This window comes from Pelmatolapia mariae, linkage group LG1 (assembly GCF_036321145.2).
Source record: "Pelmatolapia mariae isolate MD_Pm_ZW linkage group LG1, Pm_UMD_F_2, whole genome shotgun sequence".
NCBI classification, from domain to species: domain Eukaryota; kingdom Metazoa; phylum Chordata; class Actinopteri; order Cichliformes; family Cichlidae; genus Pelmatolapia; species Pelmatolapia mariae.
Genome location: NC_086227.1, coordinates 32,840,334 through 32,860,395, shown reverse-complemented (window position 1 = coordinate 32,860,395; position 20,062 = coordinate 32,840,334). Strand labels below are relative to the sequence as shown.

The 20,062-nt window shown below is 43.9% G+C and overlaps 1 protein-coding gene across 1 annotated transcript in view; it reads right to left on the bottom strand.

Annotated features, from left to right (window-relative positions):
* Window positions 1-4,195: 4,195 nt before the first annotated feature.
* The window catches only part of wtip (WT1 interacting protein), a 42,918-nt gene continuing 27,051 nt past the window's right edge, over window positions 4,196-20,062 (bottom strand). The window contains exons 4-8 of the mRNA XM_063479219.1: window positions 19,659-19,721; window positions 19,013-19,143; window positions 18,443-18,494; window positions 12,061-12,129; window positions 4,196-9,522 (exon numbers count right to left, since the gene is read on the bottom strand). Coding sequence (XP_063335289.1) covers window positions 9,370-9,522; window positions 12,061-12,129; window positions 18,443-18,494; window positions 19,013-19,143; window positions 19,659-19,721 — 468 coding nt within the window. The 3' untranslated portion in view covers window positions 4,196-9,369. The remainder of the gene's footprint in view (window positions 9,523-12,060; window positions 12,130-18,442; window positions 18,495-19,012; window positions 19,144-19,658; window positions 19,722-20,062) is intronic.

The window sequence follows — 20,062 nt, the reverse complement described above, 5'->3', positions numbered from 1 at the left end:
AGAAAAGATGCACTTGGTGTTCTTCAGTAGAGAATATTTTTAAGGAATATTTGATAAAAGCCAGTGATAAGCCATTATTTGTGTAAAAGTATGTTCTTGGAAATGTTGGCAGGAATTTTAAAAAAAGCGCTTTTATTCAGTGCTCACTTCCCCTCATTGTTACGCAGTTTGTCATTGTGACCCAGTGTACTTAGAAAAAACCTTCCTGACCTGCATTTATAAACTAGCCACTTTTACTCATCCTTGCTGTGTTAGTTTCCTTGCTGTGATTTTTTTTAGGACCCCAAAAGCTTTATGACACATTCCTCATTTACCCGTTTTTTATTTCATGTCTGCAAAGCAACAATAAAAGTAAATACAATCAGATTCAGCTGAAGGTGTCTAAGGTGTTTTTTTCTGTCTCTTAGTCCTCTTGTTCAGCCACCGCCCCATGCTCCGGCACTTCTATAACATTTTGCAGTCATTTTGATGATCTATTCCTCCTTCAGATGCCCACAAACATTCCTACCTGCGGCATCACACCGTAACCTGATCATCCCCACCCACTCTTACCCCATGCTCCCACATCTTTGTCAGATTTTCCACTTTGCTCAAGCCAGTCTCCCTTTGAACTGTTCTGTTCAAGCATCTTTTTCTGACCCGCTGCTTGTCTTTAATCTCCGCACCTGCATTTAATTTACTTAATTTTACATTTGCATGTAAAAAACTGTATTACCTTCCCTTCCAATTAAAGACCATCTTACCAAATCTGCCTGTGTCTGCACTTTTATAAGTTTACTTATAGAAGCATTAAAGTCAGTGATTCAGTCACAAAGGTCACAATTATTTATAGTATGGCTGTTAAAATGTTAAATCTGAAACAAAGTTAAAGGGAAATTATAATTCTCATTTTCAGCATCTATATTTTTATCATTGGACTCACCTAGCTTTGCAAGATTCATCTTCATACTTTATCATCAATTCATCTTCTGCCTCAGACAAGCTGTTTCACTTCCTCTCCAGCTTTCCTCAGATTGGCTTCCATTCATAAACAGAGGGTTCAGACAGCAGGAGGCTAGGTTTTCTGCGATCAAAGCTAGTATTGTGTACCTGAAATCACAATATTAGGGACATCCATTCTATAGGGCATCATACAGAGCCAAGGGTGAAAAAATTGAGCATCTCAAACTCTGAAACTCTCAATCTCATTTGAAGTGAGCATTCAAAGGAAATAAGAAAAAACACAACACATCTCTCTTGAAGAACATCTAATGGAGACTCTCTATCACCTGTTAGTAACCGATAATATTTTAACTGCTCTTGTACCGGATGGGTTTTATGTATTTAGCCTAAGGGTCCGGAGAATATTCAGAATTTAATATCTGACATTAGGCAGAGATAATGAACCTACTTTATGCTCCAATTAGCTCAAATGTTGTATAATGCTGCACCACAGGGGTGCAGTCTCTTCATTCATCCCAACAACCCAGCAGTTGCATTACAGTTGTAAGATCTAAAGGGAAGCACCATTGAGGGACAACTTTAACTCTATAACTTAGCTGCACAAATCGAAAAATAATCTTTACTGCTTTATTTCATGCCCAGAGGTTTTGTCAGCATAAAACCAATTTGTTCCAGTATGCAAAATATTTGTGCTTCTAAATGCATTAAATATTTTATGCTTGACTTCAGGCTTGTTTTCATGTCTGTAATTAAAAAGCTTTGGAAATTCCACGTTCGTCCCTGCAGTATGGGTTTATCTTGCCAAAGTGATGTTTACAGGAACGTTTGTGCACTAGATCAGTTTTCTAAAAGTGTCAGTACCAAGGGATCAGCCTCATCAGTAAATTTCAGCCAGCAGACATAGTTTATGCTTATCTCTATCATTTTATGCCATCATGTTTAAATTTGTGTTTGTTAGTTGTTTCTAGTTTGTCTTTTCCTTTTTTAGTTTTTAGATAAATGGGGTTTTTTTCAGACTTCTGACTGTAAGAGATCTCGGCTGTATCCCAGGAGGGAGAGTCCATGGCGTGCTACAGGGTTGCGTGCAAGGACGTGATTATATCACAGTATTTTACTAACTGCGGGCAAAACTGCCCACTTGCACATATTTAATGCAACTAATGATGTTGTGTGGGACTTTCTGTTGTTCCCACTTGAGCGGGGGCGGGAAGGTGGTTGGGGGGAGCGGGGCTAAGGTTGTAATTAAAGTTTTTAATTAAAGGATTTATTTATTATTTCATAATGTGAGTCTTATTTTTGGGTGTGTATAAATAAACGTTGACTACAGCACACTAGAATTTGTAAAACACTGACATTAAGAGCCGGTAAATCCTGCAGGGTCATATCAGGAACACAGAAGAAAAAAAAAGATTTCATGTAAAATCAAACTGAAAAAGTTCCCATCTGACCACATTCATATTAACTGATCTTTTTATGTACAATAATGTTTGTATATCTAATACTATGAAAATTGTCAGAGTTACAGGTCTTTGAGGTAAATATAGGGTGGGTCCAAATTTTCACCTGTCACAGGAAATACACATGAACTGTTTGGCGATTTATCACAGTTTCAATAGAAAACAACACCAATTATTTGTCTATAATGTTAACTGACCCGAGCATTGGTCGCCTGGATATTATATCGGTTTTCTTCAAGATGTGTGACTAGGTGGCTTTTTATAACAAGTCATAGCATCTGAAAGGTCTCTTTTTTATTTTTACCTATGTTTTAATGTCAGAGTCATCTTCCAGCCAAGATTCCTTCTGTCCCAAAACAATTTTCCAGTGTTTTCACGTTTAACCACTTGCAAACATAGCTTGTGGCTTTGAAATAGAGAAATATTTCTGATGTTCATGTTCTGCATGATAGCTGGGAGATTGATCAAACAACTTTCAGTCCTTTCATTTCAATCATGCACTCTCAGGATTGATGGATGCACTCCCCAAAAGTTGATTTTGTTCATCTGGACGTAGCATTTTTAGTGGGAGAAATGTTTCATCACTCATCCAAGTGACTTCTTCAGTCTTAGCTGACTGCAGGTTTCCCCAATCTTATAAATACTACATTGCATAATGACTGAAACTAGCACCACTGAAGGAACAATGGGCTGGGAGGTCAGTTCCTTCATCATAATTATGCAAATTCTCATGACCATTGATCAACAACCACTGATCAAAGACCACAGATCAATGGCCATGAGTACCATTCGCAGAGAGTTGGGGAATGGCTGCAATCACAGCATAGTAATATGGTGAAAGATGTACCCTTAGGCCTCCTTTCCCTTTTCACGTAAATGGCTTCCTTGACTCCCCGCTCAAACCAGCGTCATATGATATGACCAGTTCCTTCAGTGGTGCTAATTTCAGTCATTGTGCAAATGTACTGTTTATAAGATTGGGGAAACCTGCAGTCAGCTGAGACTGAAGAAGCCACTTGGATGAGTGATGTAGCGTTTCTCCCGCTGAAAATGCTATGTCTCAAATGAACAGAATCAACGTTTGGGGATATACTTACCTGGATGATTGAGCATGCATCAAGAAGATTGATACACTCCTTTTTTCAGCCTGTGAAGACTTTCTTTTGGAAGAAGTTTGCATCTCCGTTTTATTGTCCAGCTGTGGTGAAACAGCTTGTAGTCAACTCCAAACAATTTTTCACTTATCAACATGCTGGTCCACCAATTTTTTTTACGTTCGCTTCTGTGTACAAAATCATCATATATCTGTATTTTCACACATTTTATTACTTTAACTACAATTGCTCCCTCTTTGTCGAGATTGAAGGAGAGATCTGAGACTACAGAGCACTTTCAACATTGTCAGGCTTTTTGTTAGATTACCTAGGTGAACATAAAGAAAACAAACAAAAAAAAACTAATCAAGAATAATAGAAATCATAATAGTGGTTCTCGTTCTCGTTCCTGTTCTCATTTCACTCTTCTTTCTTTCACAGTGTATGTGATAAGAGGGCAGTCCATACAACAGGTTCACTTAAATGAAGATGAATTAATAAAACAGAAACACCAACGAGGCTTGATGAGATGTGGATAGAAGCATCAGTTGGTGGGCAGTAAATTGCCATAAATCCAAAAATTGCCAATTAGGAGGACGAGGTCATCGAGAGATTGAATGACACAAAAGCAAAACACAATGCATGCGGCAAGTCAGGCAAGAATAAAATACTGCAGTTTTTTAATTTTATTTTGTTCAAATAGTGGCAAGTCATTGTTTCAGTAATTACATGGCTCATAGTGAATGTTACAGAAAAGAAAATAGTGTCAGTGTGGGACTCTGTGAAGCTGATTTTAAACTGATTTTAACCACACCCTTGTTCCTTTAACGTGGTAAAAAGAGAACCACCTTCATGTCATTAAAAACTTTGCCTCAGAAGACAACAGTGACTTAGATAACAAATGTACAACAGTATCTCTGACCACACGACACATCGAACCTCGAACAAGATGAACTACAGCAGCAGAAGACCACACCAGGGGCTGTGCCTGCAAGCTAAGAACAGAAAACATACAATACAATACAATTCGGAAAGACTCATCAAAATCGGATAATTGAATGCTGAAAAATTCTGCCTGGTCTTAATTTGGATAGTACAAATCTAACCTTTCTATAGTAGAGACAGAGTTTGACACACACTAGGCGCTGCACTACCAGCTGACTTTGTTTAAGCAACCACAGTCAACCGGAGTATTGTTGCTGAGCCTGTCCACACCTTTATGACCACAGTATACCCATCTTCTCATGGATACTTCTACGAGAATACGGTGATGTCTCACAAAGCTCAGATCATGTCCTTTGAGCACCTTTGGAGCGTGGTGGAACGGGAGATTTGAATCCTGGATGTGCAGCCAACAATTCTGCAGGAACTGCGTGATGCTATCGTGTCATTGTGGAGCAAAATCTCTGAGGAATGCTTCCAGCACCTTGTTTAATCTGAATCATTAAGAAGTAAGGCAGTTTTGATGTCAAAATCCAGCCACCCTGGTACTGTCAAGGTAACTAACATATTGAGTTAGAGATGCTGAGTGTACATAATTCTTGAATTATGATTAAAATAACATTCAGAGAAAAAACAAAACGAACATCAGAAATCGTTTGCAGTTAGCTACAAAACCACTTTATTGAAAAAGCAGATTATGTCATCTACAGTTAAATGATACGTCCCGATTTTAATACATTAAATAACTTTAGACTTTTTCATGTTTAGATAAATAGATCTAGTTTCCTTTTTTAAAATGAACCATCTAGGTAATCAAAACACTTAGCGATATAAAAGATGTGTGACAGGTATCCAGATGTGCTTATTGGAACTACGAGTAGGAGAAGATATCTTCTCTTTCCAAGTGATTTTTGACAGAATTATAAAATAAAATAAACTAGCCTTTTTATGTACAGGGTAACTACCTGTGTGCTATGCAGCAGAAACTGAAGTAGTACTTTTAAACAAGCGAATTAAGACATCTTTGAAGGGGATAAACTGGGCTTGTTAAGTCGTTCATGGGGGTTGATAAAGCACACAAAAGTTCAGAAAATGCCTCATTCTTCAAGTATAGCACACATGACTTAACCCTTGTACAAAGTTGAGGTTAAACACATCAAATACGGGGGGAATGTCTCACGTACAGTATGCAGTCCTTTTGTTCTTTTACACGTACTAGTCATTATTACATTCAAACGAATCTCATTACATCAGGTTACATTAAAAAGCCCTTTCGGCCTGTGGTGACCCCTGCCTTCAGTCTATGCTTCAGTCTCTGTTTTGGACACATTCAGTAGTATTTAATCAGACCTGCATGTATTACAGTATGAATAACAGCACGGCCAGTGTTTGCAAGTAACAATTGGTGATTGTTTTACTTAAGTTTGCATACCTGACGGGTGGAGTTTAAGTGCTACGGTCAAAGTTTGACGTATGAGCTACTGGAGCATTAGCTGGAACATGTGTAAACTTCACATGTTTGAGATCCAGTATGGTACAAGAGAGAAGTTCAAACAAACACCAACAATTAGAGACAAACATCTGGAATATGGTAAGCAATGAACAGACAGCATCATCACAATCATTACCAGGTTTGAGAGCGCAAGGATCAGTGTGCTGGATGCTGCTGAGCCCTGCAAACACAGTGAGGTGCATGTGCCATGGCCCTGCCACTAATACGCACGCACGCACACACACACACACACACACACACACACACACACACACACACACACACACACACACGCGTGCACACAAAATATTAGACATTATGACAAGTTGCTCTTATTTAAAATAAGCTCATATTGTTGGGGTTCATCTGCAGAAGTGCAGGATTTCTTTCAGAATTAAGATCTTTCCTCACAAAAACAATGCTTTAAATATAATCAGGGAATGATCAATAGACTGCCAGTTCAATTGAACACACTGATAACAGTCCAATGAAGAAGGTTGGGAAATTTTCCACGCTACCACAGCTTGAAGTTTAAAGTATTTAAGTCTCGTGTTGGTCTTCCTTTGCATATATGTATAGATATATATGCACATCACTCACTAAAAGACATACATATAAGTGCCTGCCAATGCACACACACACACACAAACACACACACACAATCAAAGAAGGGGGTGTGGGTGGAACTCCCTAAAGAACACGGGTGGGACCAGCAGCTCCGTGTTCTCAGGTACGTCCTCCCGAAACACAACAGCAGGCTTCACGGCAGACCAGAGAAAGACACACAAACAAACCTGTTCTGTCTTAAGGCATGTGGACAAGTGGAGATTCCTTATAGTAATGCACGATGTGCTGATGTGATTTAAAAAAATAAAATAAAATAAAAAAGTCTGCAAAAACATCAGGAAACAGCGCCCTGAACAGATCTGGACCAAAAGGTATTTGTAGATAAGCGTTCAGTCTGTTTTAACCCGCTTGGTTTACCCATGGTAGCAGAGAGAGTGTCAGTGGTGGCCAGTTCACTTGAGGCCTTTTATTTCTCTCTTTTAAGGAAATTCAGCTACTTCCTGGTTGAAATAAATGATCATATATGCTTACTGCATGACAATCACCAGCCTATCGAAACCACACTGTTCCAGTCTTGTAGCTTTAAAAACTGTTTGAATAAACGGTCTTTAGCCAAGAATATACCCTATATAGTTTAAAACAAGGAGTTCTCACACTTTTTTACTGGGGGGAATTTTTTTCCACAACCACTATATTACAAACCCTAAACCGATTAATTGTGTTTAGTGTCACCAGATGATGTGGGCTGATATTTCTCCATGCTCGCCAGCAAGCCAGCGGTCTAATACACCAAGCTAAATAGTAACAGGAACATTATAATGCACCCTGAGAGAAGTAAGAGCTGGTGACAGACTGATATGATGTTTCCCAACCTAATGTGGGAGGATAATAATGGATCCAATATGCTGCTTTTACTGGCGCAAATAGTTCCAGTCAATATCTGTGAATTTAAACAATGAAGTTCAGTTTTCTAACTTACAGGAATTTATTCTGAGGACCACTTAGCTATAGGTTGCGGACCCCTGGGGATCCTCAGACCCCACTTTGAGAACTATAGATAAAAAAGAGCTAATGAATGCTTTATTTTTGGAAATTTCTCCAACAGTGAGTCACAGCTGGAGCTGTGGACATCTGCCTTGTGCGACTGCTGAGTGTCCTTTAGTGTTGCACCAAAAGCCCTAATCCTCTGTATTTAAAGACTTATCTCCGGCTAATCTCTTAAGACGTTAGGATTAAGCTAAGTCTTAATCGTAATGATATAACTTTGATGACTTGTGGTATGATGACAGAAGGCATGAAGATAAAGTTTAAAGGGTCTGAAATAAAGATTAATATTTGTTTTACATTTTGTAGGAATTAAATACAACGTATAGCTGCCTCTATACAATCTGTGCGATGGGACTGCTTATCTGTTGTCTGTTAAAGACAGAGAATGATAACATTGGTTCAGTCAGGGAGCACATGACCAAAAGAAGTATTTTTTATTCGGCCCTGTTCTGGGACTCCCTTGTCCTTAGAGCATCAGTATTAAAATCCATCTCCTGTGTTGGAGATGAGTTGCAATGTGACTTGCAGGTGTGTAGTACCTGTATGCAGGCTAAAGCTTATTAAATACTGCACCCTGTATGTGATTTGCTAATTGGATCTGTAGAAGGCTGTGAGCTGAGAAGAAGAAGACTGCACCCAAGCCTAGTTTCAAGGCCTGCCTGAACTAATGCGATGCTTGATTTGTAAGCTTTCTATAGTGAGTAAGGGCTAAAAGAAACTCATTTCACTGGGTGTTCAAAGTGGGACAAAACAACTGAAGGCAAATACTATTTGATCCTGGTCTGCTCCTACAAAGCCTGTGAATCTCTGACAGGCATGAAGAGGCTCTGTGTCCTGGAGGAGAAATGATACAACAGACCAAAAGCTTCAGAGGCTTTAGACTGATTCTACCATGAGCGCAGCAACATTAAAAAGAAAACAACAAAACAAGAATCTACATCTAAGATCTGATGTGGAAAACGTCTGCAAAATATATATCCATATATAAAAGACAATCTATGTGCAGCTAAAATTTTCTGTCATCATATAATCATTAATTAAGACACTGCTTGTGACTTCTAAGTGGAATGTCAGTCCGTCCTCTGGGCTTGTGGTGCTACTCTGCATCGGTGATGTCGAGGTGGCGCAAGGGTGTCAGTTTTTCATCACAGCCCTGTGTCATGAATGCTGGGTGTCCATTGCATAGCCTTTAGCAGGACTCCATTTCAGTGTTAGAAGCTACACGGGGAGAGCCCACTCTGAAGGAACGGCATGCCCGCCGTTGGGCCTGTCCGGTCCAGCCAGCACTGGAATGCAGTGGCTCGTTCCCCGGCCTTCCTGACGCTAACATCAGCAGCGTTCTCAGATGTGACAGCACTGGTGAATTCACGTGGTAAATTGCTTCAGTCAAAGCATAAGAGTGAAAGATACGGAAAGGATGAGAGGGAAAGCAAGGAGAGTTGAATTTGCGCTTTCTCCTCCAATCCAGAAACCCTCTTTCTGATGAATGTGCTGGGGTCAGGAGGTGTGACGTCATCAGGGGCCTCTGGGTGAGCTGGCGTGTTGGCTTTCAGGGTTAGGCGCCCAAGGGGGAGGGGGATGGAAAGGACCACAAATGGAGGGTAAGGGAGGGACCCTTTTTCCCAACCCTAGCATGTAATAGCAGGGCTTGTGGTGGGAGCTGCACTGTGTGTGTTAGTCCACGGACTGGCTGTCCAGCTGAGGACGGGGGCAGTAACTCAGATGGCCACAGAGAGGCTTCTCTGGAACTGCTGAAGAGGGTGCAGGCCTTTTTTTGCCCACTGCTGGTGTCCCAGATCACCTGGGATGTGGAGCTTAGTTCTCCCAATCACAGTTCAGTGACATGGAGAGGGTAGCTGGGAGGCGCATGGGCAGGAACCTGCGACTGGAGCCGAAGGATGTGGCAGTCGTGGCAGAGCAGGTGGCCTTCCAGTGGATAACAACGGTGCCTTTCCTCATCATTTAACTGGAGACCGCAGTCCTGAAATAAATATAATTACATATATTTAATAATCACGCTCACACATATTAATAAAAATCCATTTTAGACACTATAAAACACTAAAAAACATGTATTTTACATGCACTGGTCAATTTTGAGGTTTTATGCTATTTTGCTTCCAAAATGTCTCAGACTGGTGGAACAATCATACAGTCAGGCATTTACCTTTTGCCAATTTGAGATTTTACACATGAACTTCAGACATTTTCAGCAGAATTGGGTTGGGATGATTTCAAAAGGAGGAAACAGCAGGAAAGAGTGTGCTTCAAAGACTGAAGCTGAAAATGTGGTTTAGATGAGAGCTGCCTGGACAGAGCACGCCGGAGGCAGCACACATGGTGCTACTTTGACTACTGGCTGTACATTTTGCAGATCAGAACAAAAACCCCAAATTACCCATCGACCTTTTCAAAGTGAGCTTGCAGCTTAAAGACTGTCTAATTTCATCTGACGTTTCCACTGTCACATGGATCTCTTGGGTGCATGCACTACTTGGCGCGAGTAAGCAAACACCTTTTGTCTTTTTAAGTAAAATAGTAGATGTTTATGATCCACAACCTTCTCTGTCATCTTCCTCTTTTCCTCTTGCCTGATAACTTCATCTTCAATCCTTTGTCCGATATATCAACCATCCCTTCTCTGCACATGTCCAAACCATCTCGACCTGAGCTGTTCCTCTGATATACTAATTTCTAAGCTCTTCTGTTCCAGTGATTCACAACAAAAATCCAGGTTTCTGCTGTGCATATTTAAATAGTGAACTGTAGACCTGCAATGCAAAGTAACTGGAGAGGTTTTAAAGTAATAATAATAAGCTTTCAATATTTAACCAGTAAGTATTGAATTTCAAACATATATCTTTAAAATCAGATTTATTTCTTATATTTTAAGCCAGAAATCTCCACTTTCAATTTTTGGAGCAGTCTATATCCTGAAGGTTTTAATCGCATTCAGAGTCACATTTATGGAAGATTTTACTCTTAAAAACTTGGGGAAAAAAAGTATTTTTTTCCTGTTGATAACAGCAAAAACAGATTTCAACAAATTAAGCCACCTGCAATATAAAAGTACTTTGCTCAGTGTAAAGTTATTAGTTAGTTTTTAATTATTTTTACTGTCTTTACCTGTAGTTTCTTTCCTTAAAGAAATAATTTGAGATTTTGGGAAACAGGCTTGTTTGCAGAAAATGAACAGATGAGAAAACTAATTAGTGACACCAAGTTGTGCCAGTGACTTCAGTGTGGGCGTCTTTCTGGACCCTCATTGTAAACAGGGTGCTGACTCTGAGACAAATCATAGACAGTGAGTGGGTTTATCCTCGAAGAGTTCAGATGTCCAGAGGGAACTGTGGGTTTGAGAGAAGCTGCCTCCAAAGACGGGGATAGAGGCTTTGCAAATTGTATGCTTTGATGAATGAGCACACTGATCTCTGAGCCTGCAGAGGAATTCTGCGCATGGCTGACACGACGAGACCCCGATGTGGACCCTGACCATGTTGCAGGGATTACATAAACTGACTGCTAACCACTTGGGTGATTTAAAACCGGATAAACAGCTTAAAAATGTACATATTATAAATGAATTTTCACTGTGCATCAATGTGATTCTCGCTGTATTTTGGGCTCAGCATAAAATTTTATTTTCAAAAATCCAACTGTCGTGTTACAGCATTACAGAAAAACATGTTTTTTTCCCTCAATATGTAATTATTTACCATCTCCAGAATGATTCAACTGCAGACTTTACCCTTCCTGTCCATAAGCCTCCCCCTCACCCCCCATTCAGAGCTCCACTGAATGATTACCCGCTGCTTACATAACGATCTGATGCATTTCTATGAAGCGGAACCTCAGCCATTCAGACATATGCAAGTTGTATCCTGCTCAGGGGATAGTAAAAATGATCTCACGATTTAGAAAAAAAAACTGCTCAATCGCTGCAGGGAGGCGTGAAATGTTTATTTGTTTCACTAAACATTCATGGCACACTTGAACTAAAAAAAAAATCTAGCAGCCAAGTTGAGCGACAGGATGACTGAGATGTCAGAAGCTGGGTTTAAGCAGCAAGCCCCCAGCCGAGCTGCAATGCGCTTTGTCAATGAGTCACATATTGAGCTGTAACCTTTGGTTGATATCCATCAGTATGTTTTTTTTCCCCTGTCTGTGTCTCATTCATTCCACAAGAGCAGTGATTCACACTCGCTGGTAGAAAACAGTGAGTCTATTCTTATCCCACGATTTGGAGATCTTACCACAGTTCACTGTGTTTACGGGACTAAGCAGATGTGCACGTGTGTTAGTGTGTGTGTGTGGCTTTGTGTGCTAAAGCAGTGTGCAAATATGTCCTTGTGTGTGTTTTTTCATTCGTTTCAACTGCCTCAAAAGTTGAATCATGCACAGTGATGCTTAATTGACTCTAATCAAATCCCAGGCATGGCAGATCACTCTTACTCATACCTTGTGAAGTGTGTGTGAGAAAGAGAGACTACAGTCAGTGTACGCAGTCGAAGTGACTCACCTCACAATGGTAGCACTCCACGTGGTAGTCCTTGTCCATAGAAACAACGCGAATAGTTTCCTCAGAGCCCTGTGGAGAGAAACACACAGAAAGTGATGAGTTTGATGTTTGAGCCCTGCAGCTTTTATTATTATTTTTTGATTCATTCATTCTACTTTTATCTAAAACATATTGGCTTTTATTTTCACCTTCAAAGCAAAAGCTTTTGTTTGCTTTGGTTTTTGTACATTTTATCTATAAGCATCTGCCTGTTGGTGATTGTGTGCTAGTAAGAGATCCATTAAAAAGAAAATCCATGAAAAATTCAATGAAATAGAAAATCGGCCGATTCTTCCCTCACAGGGCGCCGCTATGTGGAGCTGTTATTTTTCAATTGCTTTGTGAAGTTATATTCTGACTTTGTGCTCGTTTGAATCTGCAATGGGTGTGGTGGATCTCCTTGAGTGTGTCAGAAGGGCGACTCTTCAAGTTGAATTTTTGAGAAAGCAGATGTAAATGAAGACAGTCAAATCTGGTGAGAAAGTGAGTGATGAGTGAGAATTAGGTTGTTCTATGTGAAGGTGCAGTTTGGGTCAGTTGTGGTGAATGTTCTCCCTCAGACTGTCATGGTCGGACGGTCCTTCCCGGGGCAACCTGCCTGTGTGTGTGTGTTTCTCTCTCTCCTCCTCCCCACCCTTGTTGTCTCCACCCAGCGGCTGACACACCTGCACCTAATTTGCCACCCAGCTGTCACTAATCATCCTTCGTCGTGGGCTGAGGTATTTAACTGTGTGTCCAGAGGGCAGTCGACGCTGGATTGTACTTGAAGCTCGGTAGTAAAGAGTGTTTGTTACTCGCAACTTAGCTTTAGCCGGCTAGCCTTCTCACCTGTTGTTTTCGCTCGTTTGTAGGAGGAAGAGTTACGGAGCAGGAGGTTGGAAAGAAGGAGCCCGCGGGATTAAGCTCTCGGAGGAGAACACACACTCGGATAATCACTTTGGAAACTCACCTGCGCACCACTGGGAGTTTGGAGAAGATCACTGTTGGACTTTGCACTTCGCTTTGTGTTTTGAGACTGTTTTTGGGCACTGTAAATAAACGCACTGTTTGCTTCGCATCCAGAGCTCCGCGACCGAGTCCGTATTTTCCCATTACCCTTGACAGAACAATCCAGCCAGCAATGGACTCAGCGGACTCAACTCCCGTCCAGCGCGAGCTCGCGCTTCAAGCTGAACGGTTGGAACGACATGAAAAGATGCTGCAGCATGTGGCCGAGGAGCAGTCCGCGCTACTACAGGTGGTATCTGAACTGAAAGGTATGTTGCTTGCTACACCTAGAGCACCTGTTCAACCACCAGAGCCCCCTACACAACCACAACCACCAGTAGAGCTTCTAAATGTAGCAGCGGCCTGTCCCCTTCCTCCATCTCCACCTCCGCCACAGCGAGAACACACGTTACCTGTACCTGAGAAATTCAGTGGAGATTTGGACAAAAGCCGGGGATTTTTGACTCAATGCTCTCTGATTTTTAGGCAGCAGACTCGAGCTTATGCCTCTGATATTGCCAAAATCACCCTCATGGTTGAGCTCATGACCGGACGAGCACTGCTGTGGGCTCAAGCAGTCCTGAGCGCCCAACCCTCCATCTCATATAGTGATTTTTTTGAGCAAATTTCGGTGCGTGTTTGACAAAGGATCGAACCCTGACAGTGCTGCTCATCGCATGTTTACTTTAAAGCAGGGCCGGCGGAGCGTGGCAGACTTCTCCGTGGACTTTTGGATCTTGGCCGAGGAGACTGGCTGGGAGGAGAAGGCGCTCCGAGGAGCATTCCTAAACAGCTTAAATGAGAATGTCAAACGTGAGTTGGCCACGAAAGAGCTTCCTAAATCGTTAAGTGCCCTGGTTAACATATGTATCAGTGTAGACGACCATATGCGGGAGTTTGGCAGGCGGACTGGAGATGGGCGACGGTCAGTAGGGGGCGTAGGAGTTCCGACTGGACTCCCGTCTCTCGAGTGGAGAGAGGAGGAACCGGACTCACCTGCTGATGAGGAGCAACCCATGCAGCTGGGATGGACTAAATTCACCCGGAGCAGAAGACAACTGGTGGGTGAGTGTTTTGCGTGCGGGAAGAAGGGGCATTTCGCGGACGCCTGTCCCTCATGGCTAAAAGACTCAGCCCGTCAGTAAAGGTGGGGATACTGACGGGTGCGCCGGTGAATACATTCCTCCACCTCAGCTGCCCCGCTAAATTACGGTTTCTTTCCCGCACCCATTCTTGTGATGCACTAATAGACTCGGGAGCTGAACAAAGTTTTTTGGATGAGGCTTTGGCCCACAAAATGGGTTTGCCTGTTGTTCCTCTCCCTGAAACGCTCCAAGTGTCAGCGCTTAATGGCAGACCTTTAGCTGCTGTCACTCACCGCACTCAAGAAATCACACTCACTCTCTCCAGCAATCACACTGAACAGATGTTCCTGTTTCTCTTCAAGGCACCTGACACACCCTTAGTTTTGGGATTCCCCTGGCTCCAGCGACACAATCCACAGATTGATTGGGCCAAGGGATGTATCGTGGGGTGGAGCACCCGTTGCCATGAGCAGTGTTTACGCTCTGCGGTGCCGGGTTGCATATCAGACGATCCTGCGGGGCCGCCCACTCGCCCCGACTTGTCAACCGTGCCCGCCGAATATCATGATCTAGGTCGAGTCTTTAGCAAAGACGGGGCCCAATCGCTGCCCCCCCATCGTCCGTACGACTGCGGGATTGATTTGCTCCCAGGCGCCCCCTTGCCCACTAGCCGACTCTATAGTATCTCGAAACCTGAGCGCGAGTCTATGGAGCGCTACATTACGGACTCCCTGGCAGCGGGCATCATCCGCCCCTCCACCTCTCCCTTGGGCGCAGGCTTCTTTTTTGTTGAAAAAAAAGATAAGACCCTACGCCCCTGCATTGACTATCGTGGACTAAACAAAATCACTATCAAAAACAAATATCCTCTACCTCTGCTCGCCTCTGCTTTTGAACTTCAAGGAGCCACCCATTTCACCAAACTTGATCTCCGCAATGCTTATCACCTGGTCCACATCCGCGGGAACGAGTGGAAGACGGCCTTCAACACCCATCTGGGCCACTTCGAGTACCTGGTAATGCCGTTCGGACTCACTAACGCCCCTGCCGTTTTCCAAGCCTTGGTAAATGATGTTCTACGAGATTTTTTTGAACCACTTCGTGTTTGTTTACCTTGACGACATCCTGATTTTCTCCAGATCCAGAGCTGAGCATGTTAAGCATGTGAGACTGGTGTTGCGCCGCCTGCTGGAGAATCGGTTGTTTTGTAAAGCGGAGAAATGTGAGTTTCATGCCTCAACTGTCTCTTTTCTGGGTTTCATCATTGAACAGGGCTGGTTGCGAGCGGACCCGGCTAAGGTCAAAGCTGTGTTGGAGTGGCCTGTGCCCGGCACCCGGAAGAAGTTGCAAAGTTTTCTGGGATTCAGCAACTTCTACAGACGTTTCATCCGGGACTTCAGTAAGGTAGCATTGCCTCTCACACAACTCACATCGCCCAAACAGCCGTACCTGTGGTCTCCAGCAGCTCAGCAAGCATTCAACCGTCTCAAGAGCCTGTTCGCCTCGGCCCCCATCCTGGCCCAGGCTGACCTCGCCCTGCTGTTCGTGGTGGAAGTGGACGCTTCTGATTCAGGAGTTGGGGCGGTTCTCTCTCAGCGCAAGGAAGGTAAATTACACCCCTGTGCCTTTTTCTCCCGTCGTCTCACTCAGGCCGAAAGGAATTATGACGTGGGCGACCGGGAGCTTCTTGCCATCAAGTTGGCGCTGGAGGAGTGGCGGCACTGGTTGGAGGGGAGTGAACATCCTGTTGTCGTGTGGACGGACCACAAGAACCTTGCCTACCTCCAAGCGGCTAAGCGCCTGAACGCCCGACAGGCCAGGTGGGCATTGTTTTTTGCACGGTTTAACCTAACCATTACCTACAGGCCCGGGTCCCGGAACACGAAACCAGACGCCTTGTCACGCCAGTTCGCGCCAGACACGGACCCTGAGGAGAAGGAGAGGCCCAGTCTGCCGGCCTCGTGCATTGTGGGGACCCTCACCTGGGAGATAGAAAGGGTGGTCCGAGATGCTCAGCGACAAGAGCCCGACCCCGGCACCCGTCCAGCAGGTAGATTGTATGTTCCCTCGGCGGTCAGGGGTAAGGTCATCCACTGGGCACACACTGCACGGTTTACCTGCCATCCGGGCAGGAATCGAACTGTCACCTTTTTACAAAGACTGTTTTGGTGGCCCTCTCTCTCTCAGGACGTCCGGGAGTATGTGGCCGCATGTCCTGTGTGCGCCCGAAATAAGACGTCCAACTCGCCTCCATCGGGACTCCTTAGACCACTGCCTGTCCCCAGCCGGCCGTGGTCGCACGTCGCTCTGGACTTCATCACTGGTCTCCCTCCGTCCTCTGGTAAAACTGTTATCATTGACCGTTTTTCTAAGGCTGCCCATTTTGTTGCCCTTACCAAACTTCCCACCGCTCTAGAGACTGCCCAGCTCTTAACCCAGCATGTTTTTCGCCTTCACGGCATTCTTCTGGACATTGTTTCTGACCGTGGGCCCCAGTTCACCTCTCGGGTGTGGAAGATGTTTTGTACCGAGCTGGGGGTCCAGGTCAGCCTGTCTTCTGGTTTCCACCCGCAGACTAATGGGCAAACTGAGCGAGTGAACCAAGAACTGGAGGCCATGCTGCGCTGCGTCGTTTCCTCCAACCAGTCGTCATGGAGTGAGCAGTTGGCGTGGGCCGAATACGCCCATAACTCCAGCACGTCGGCCGCTACGGGTGTCTCTCCCTTCGAAGCATCCCTGGGGTATCAACCCCCACTCCTCTCCATCACGGAGGGAGAGGTGGCCGTACCTTCCGTGCAACATCACATGAGGCGCTGTCGACGGATCTGGCGGGCGACTCGAGCGGCCCTACTGCGTACGAGCGCACAAAACAAGAGACTGGCTGACCGCCGCCGCGTCCCTACACCGGCCTATCGGGTGGGCCAGCAGGTATGGCTTTCCTCTAGGAACATCACTCTGCGGACTGAGTCTAAGAAGCTGGCTCCCCGGTTCCTTGGACCCTTTTCTGTGCAAGCCGTCCTGAATCCAGTGACTGTCCGGCTGGCCCTCCCGCGCAACATGAAGGTACGCAACGTGTTTCATGTTTCTCAAATTAGGCCGGTCCGGACCAGCCCGTTGTGCCAGCCTCCCTGGCCCCCACCACCCGCCCGGGATATCGCTGGCGCTCCAGCATATTCCATTACTCGCATAATGGACGCCAGGCGCCGCGGTAGGGGCTTCCAGTTTCTGGTGGATTGGGAGGGGTACGGTCTGGAAGAGCGTTCCTGGGTGCCGCGGTCCGCAATTCTTGATCACGGTATGGTGAGAGAATTCCGCCGTCAGCACCCAGACAAGTTTCGTAGGTCGCCCGGAGGCTCCCATTAGAGGGGTGGTACTGTCATGGTCGGACGGTCCTTCCCGGGGCGACCTGTGTGTGTGTGTGTGTGTGTGTGTTTCTCTCTCTCCTCCTCCCCACCCTTGTTGTCTCCACCCAGCGGCTGACACACCTGCACCTAATTTGCCACCCAGCTGTCACTAATCATCCTTCGTCGTGGGCTGAGGTATTTAACTGTGTGTCCAGACGGCAGTCGACGCTGGATTGTACTTGAAGCTCGGTAGTAAAGAGTGTTTGTTACTCGCAACTTAGCTTTAGCCGGCTAGCCTTCTCACCTGTTGTTTTCGCTCGTTTGTAGGAGGAAGAGTTACGGAGCAGGAGGTTGGAGAGAAGGAGCCCGCGGGATTAAGCTCTCGGATGAGAACACACACTCGGATAATCACTTTGGAAACTCACCTGCGCACCACTGGGAGTTTGGAGAAGATCACTGTTGGACTTTGCACTTCGCTTTGTGTTTTGAGACTGTTTTTGGGCACTGTAAATAAACGCACTGTTTGCTTCGCATCCAGAGCTCCGCGACTGAGTCCGTATTTTCCCATTACCCTTGACACAGACACGTTGGGATGTTACAGAAAACCTCAACACTCTGACAAAGATCCCAGGGGGAAAAAAAATCACGCTGCAAATGTTTGTGAAGCTGAGCTTGGACACCTGCTCTTTGCCTGATCACTCCCGGTTGGTATCTGAGTTGTAGCAGCATCTCTTATTGCCATTCTTGATCAGATTAGATTTTGCCACCTCTTTTACATAGGTTCGGAAAAAATTAGTTACATGAATGAGCCTCTTGCAAATACACCCGACGTTCACATGATTAATGTCAAATTCTGGTCTCTGAGTCCGACCAAAGTAATCAGTAACACTCAAAAACGGCAAGATGTAATATTGTTTTGCTCGTTACCTGGGCTGGAAGGATGGGCTGGTTACATGAGGCACACTTGGGGGCAAAAACCCTGTAATGGGGAAAAAAATCATCAACCTTGTGTTTAACTCAACTAAATCTAATAACAAGTTGTTATTAGACATATAATACACATTCATACCCAATTTTTGGATGCATTTTTCATTTGCTGGCAGCAACACATCTCAAAAAACTTAGGACGAGGCCATGTTTACCACTGTGCACCAACAACAGATGGGATGGGCGCAACAAATTATTGCTCTTGCCATTAAATTCAAATTGATGTAATATTTATCACGAAATAAAATATTTCAATTTAAACATGTGACATGATAATTAAATATGAGTTTATGAGAATTGCAAATCGTGGCTTTCTGTTTTCATCCCAACTTTTTTGGAATTGTGGTTGTAAATACCAGGACAATAATTAAAACAAACAGGAGGGTGTGGCGTACCCCCGTGATACCTGACAGACTGAGACAGACTGCTTCTTTGTGCCAAACATTACTTTTACGTGCTGAGCTGTTTGTTTACAAAAACCCCGTTTTATCAGAACGGTCGTCTTCTTACGTGTGGTAGTCTTTGACACAGTAGATGTTGTTCTCAACGTCCACAGTGAAAGGCACTCCATCTAGACCCTCCTTACACACAACACAGCGGAAACAGCCAGGATGGTAGGACTTGCCTAGTGCCTGGAGGATCTAAACTCCCACACAGAAAAAAATAGAGAAGAAAATAGAAGATAATAATAGTTCTTATACAGGACTTAAATAACAGGTATGGACATGCAGTTGGACATAATAGGCAGAGAAAGGGTTACACTCTCTAAAGGGCTGTCCAATTTTTTATTGGAATAGCGTTATTCAGACAGTATGTGCGATTGCTGGAGTGAAGGTGTCAAATATAATTGACTTTGGACTCCTGCAGGACAAAAAGATGATAGCTTTATCTTGGAGAAAAATTGATGTAGCTATAGATATATGTATGAGTGAAGGAAATTATATCTTGGAAAAATACTGGATTATACAACACTACATCTTTTTTATCCGTATCTTCTTTAAAATTCTTTGTTAAATATGTAAAGTAAAAATGCTCTGTTCTCCTCTAACGGTTGTGAAAACACAGCAGCATGCTTAACTGCTGAATCAGATTAATGATTTTTATTAAAAACATGGTTGATAAGGAAAAAAAGATCTTCATTGCTCAAGGCTCTTACCATCTCCATGATGAGGTGACCACACACAAAGCACTTCTCAGCCGTCTGCTGGAAACCAGAGTACTGTGGGTGAAACCAGACACACAGATTATCATGCCGAGTATTGCTTTTTTGGATACTGTTGCACTGACTGACCTTGCAAACACAAGCAATGCTTTACACCTTCTGCATGAAAACATGTTTCAATCTTTTATTTATCTACAGAGGGAATTGCTGTGCTTGTTAAACGAGATCTGTTATGCCCTTTTCACTTCTATATCTTTATTTTTGAACTCTGCATGAATTACAATTAAAAACAATTCTTATTTGTCTCATACTGAATGTAAAATGTAGCCTCAAAAAAACTGTTACAGTTTCTCTCACTTTCGCTCACTTTGGCTGGCTGCATCTTCTAATGGTTCACT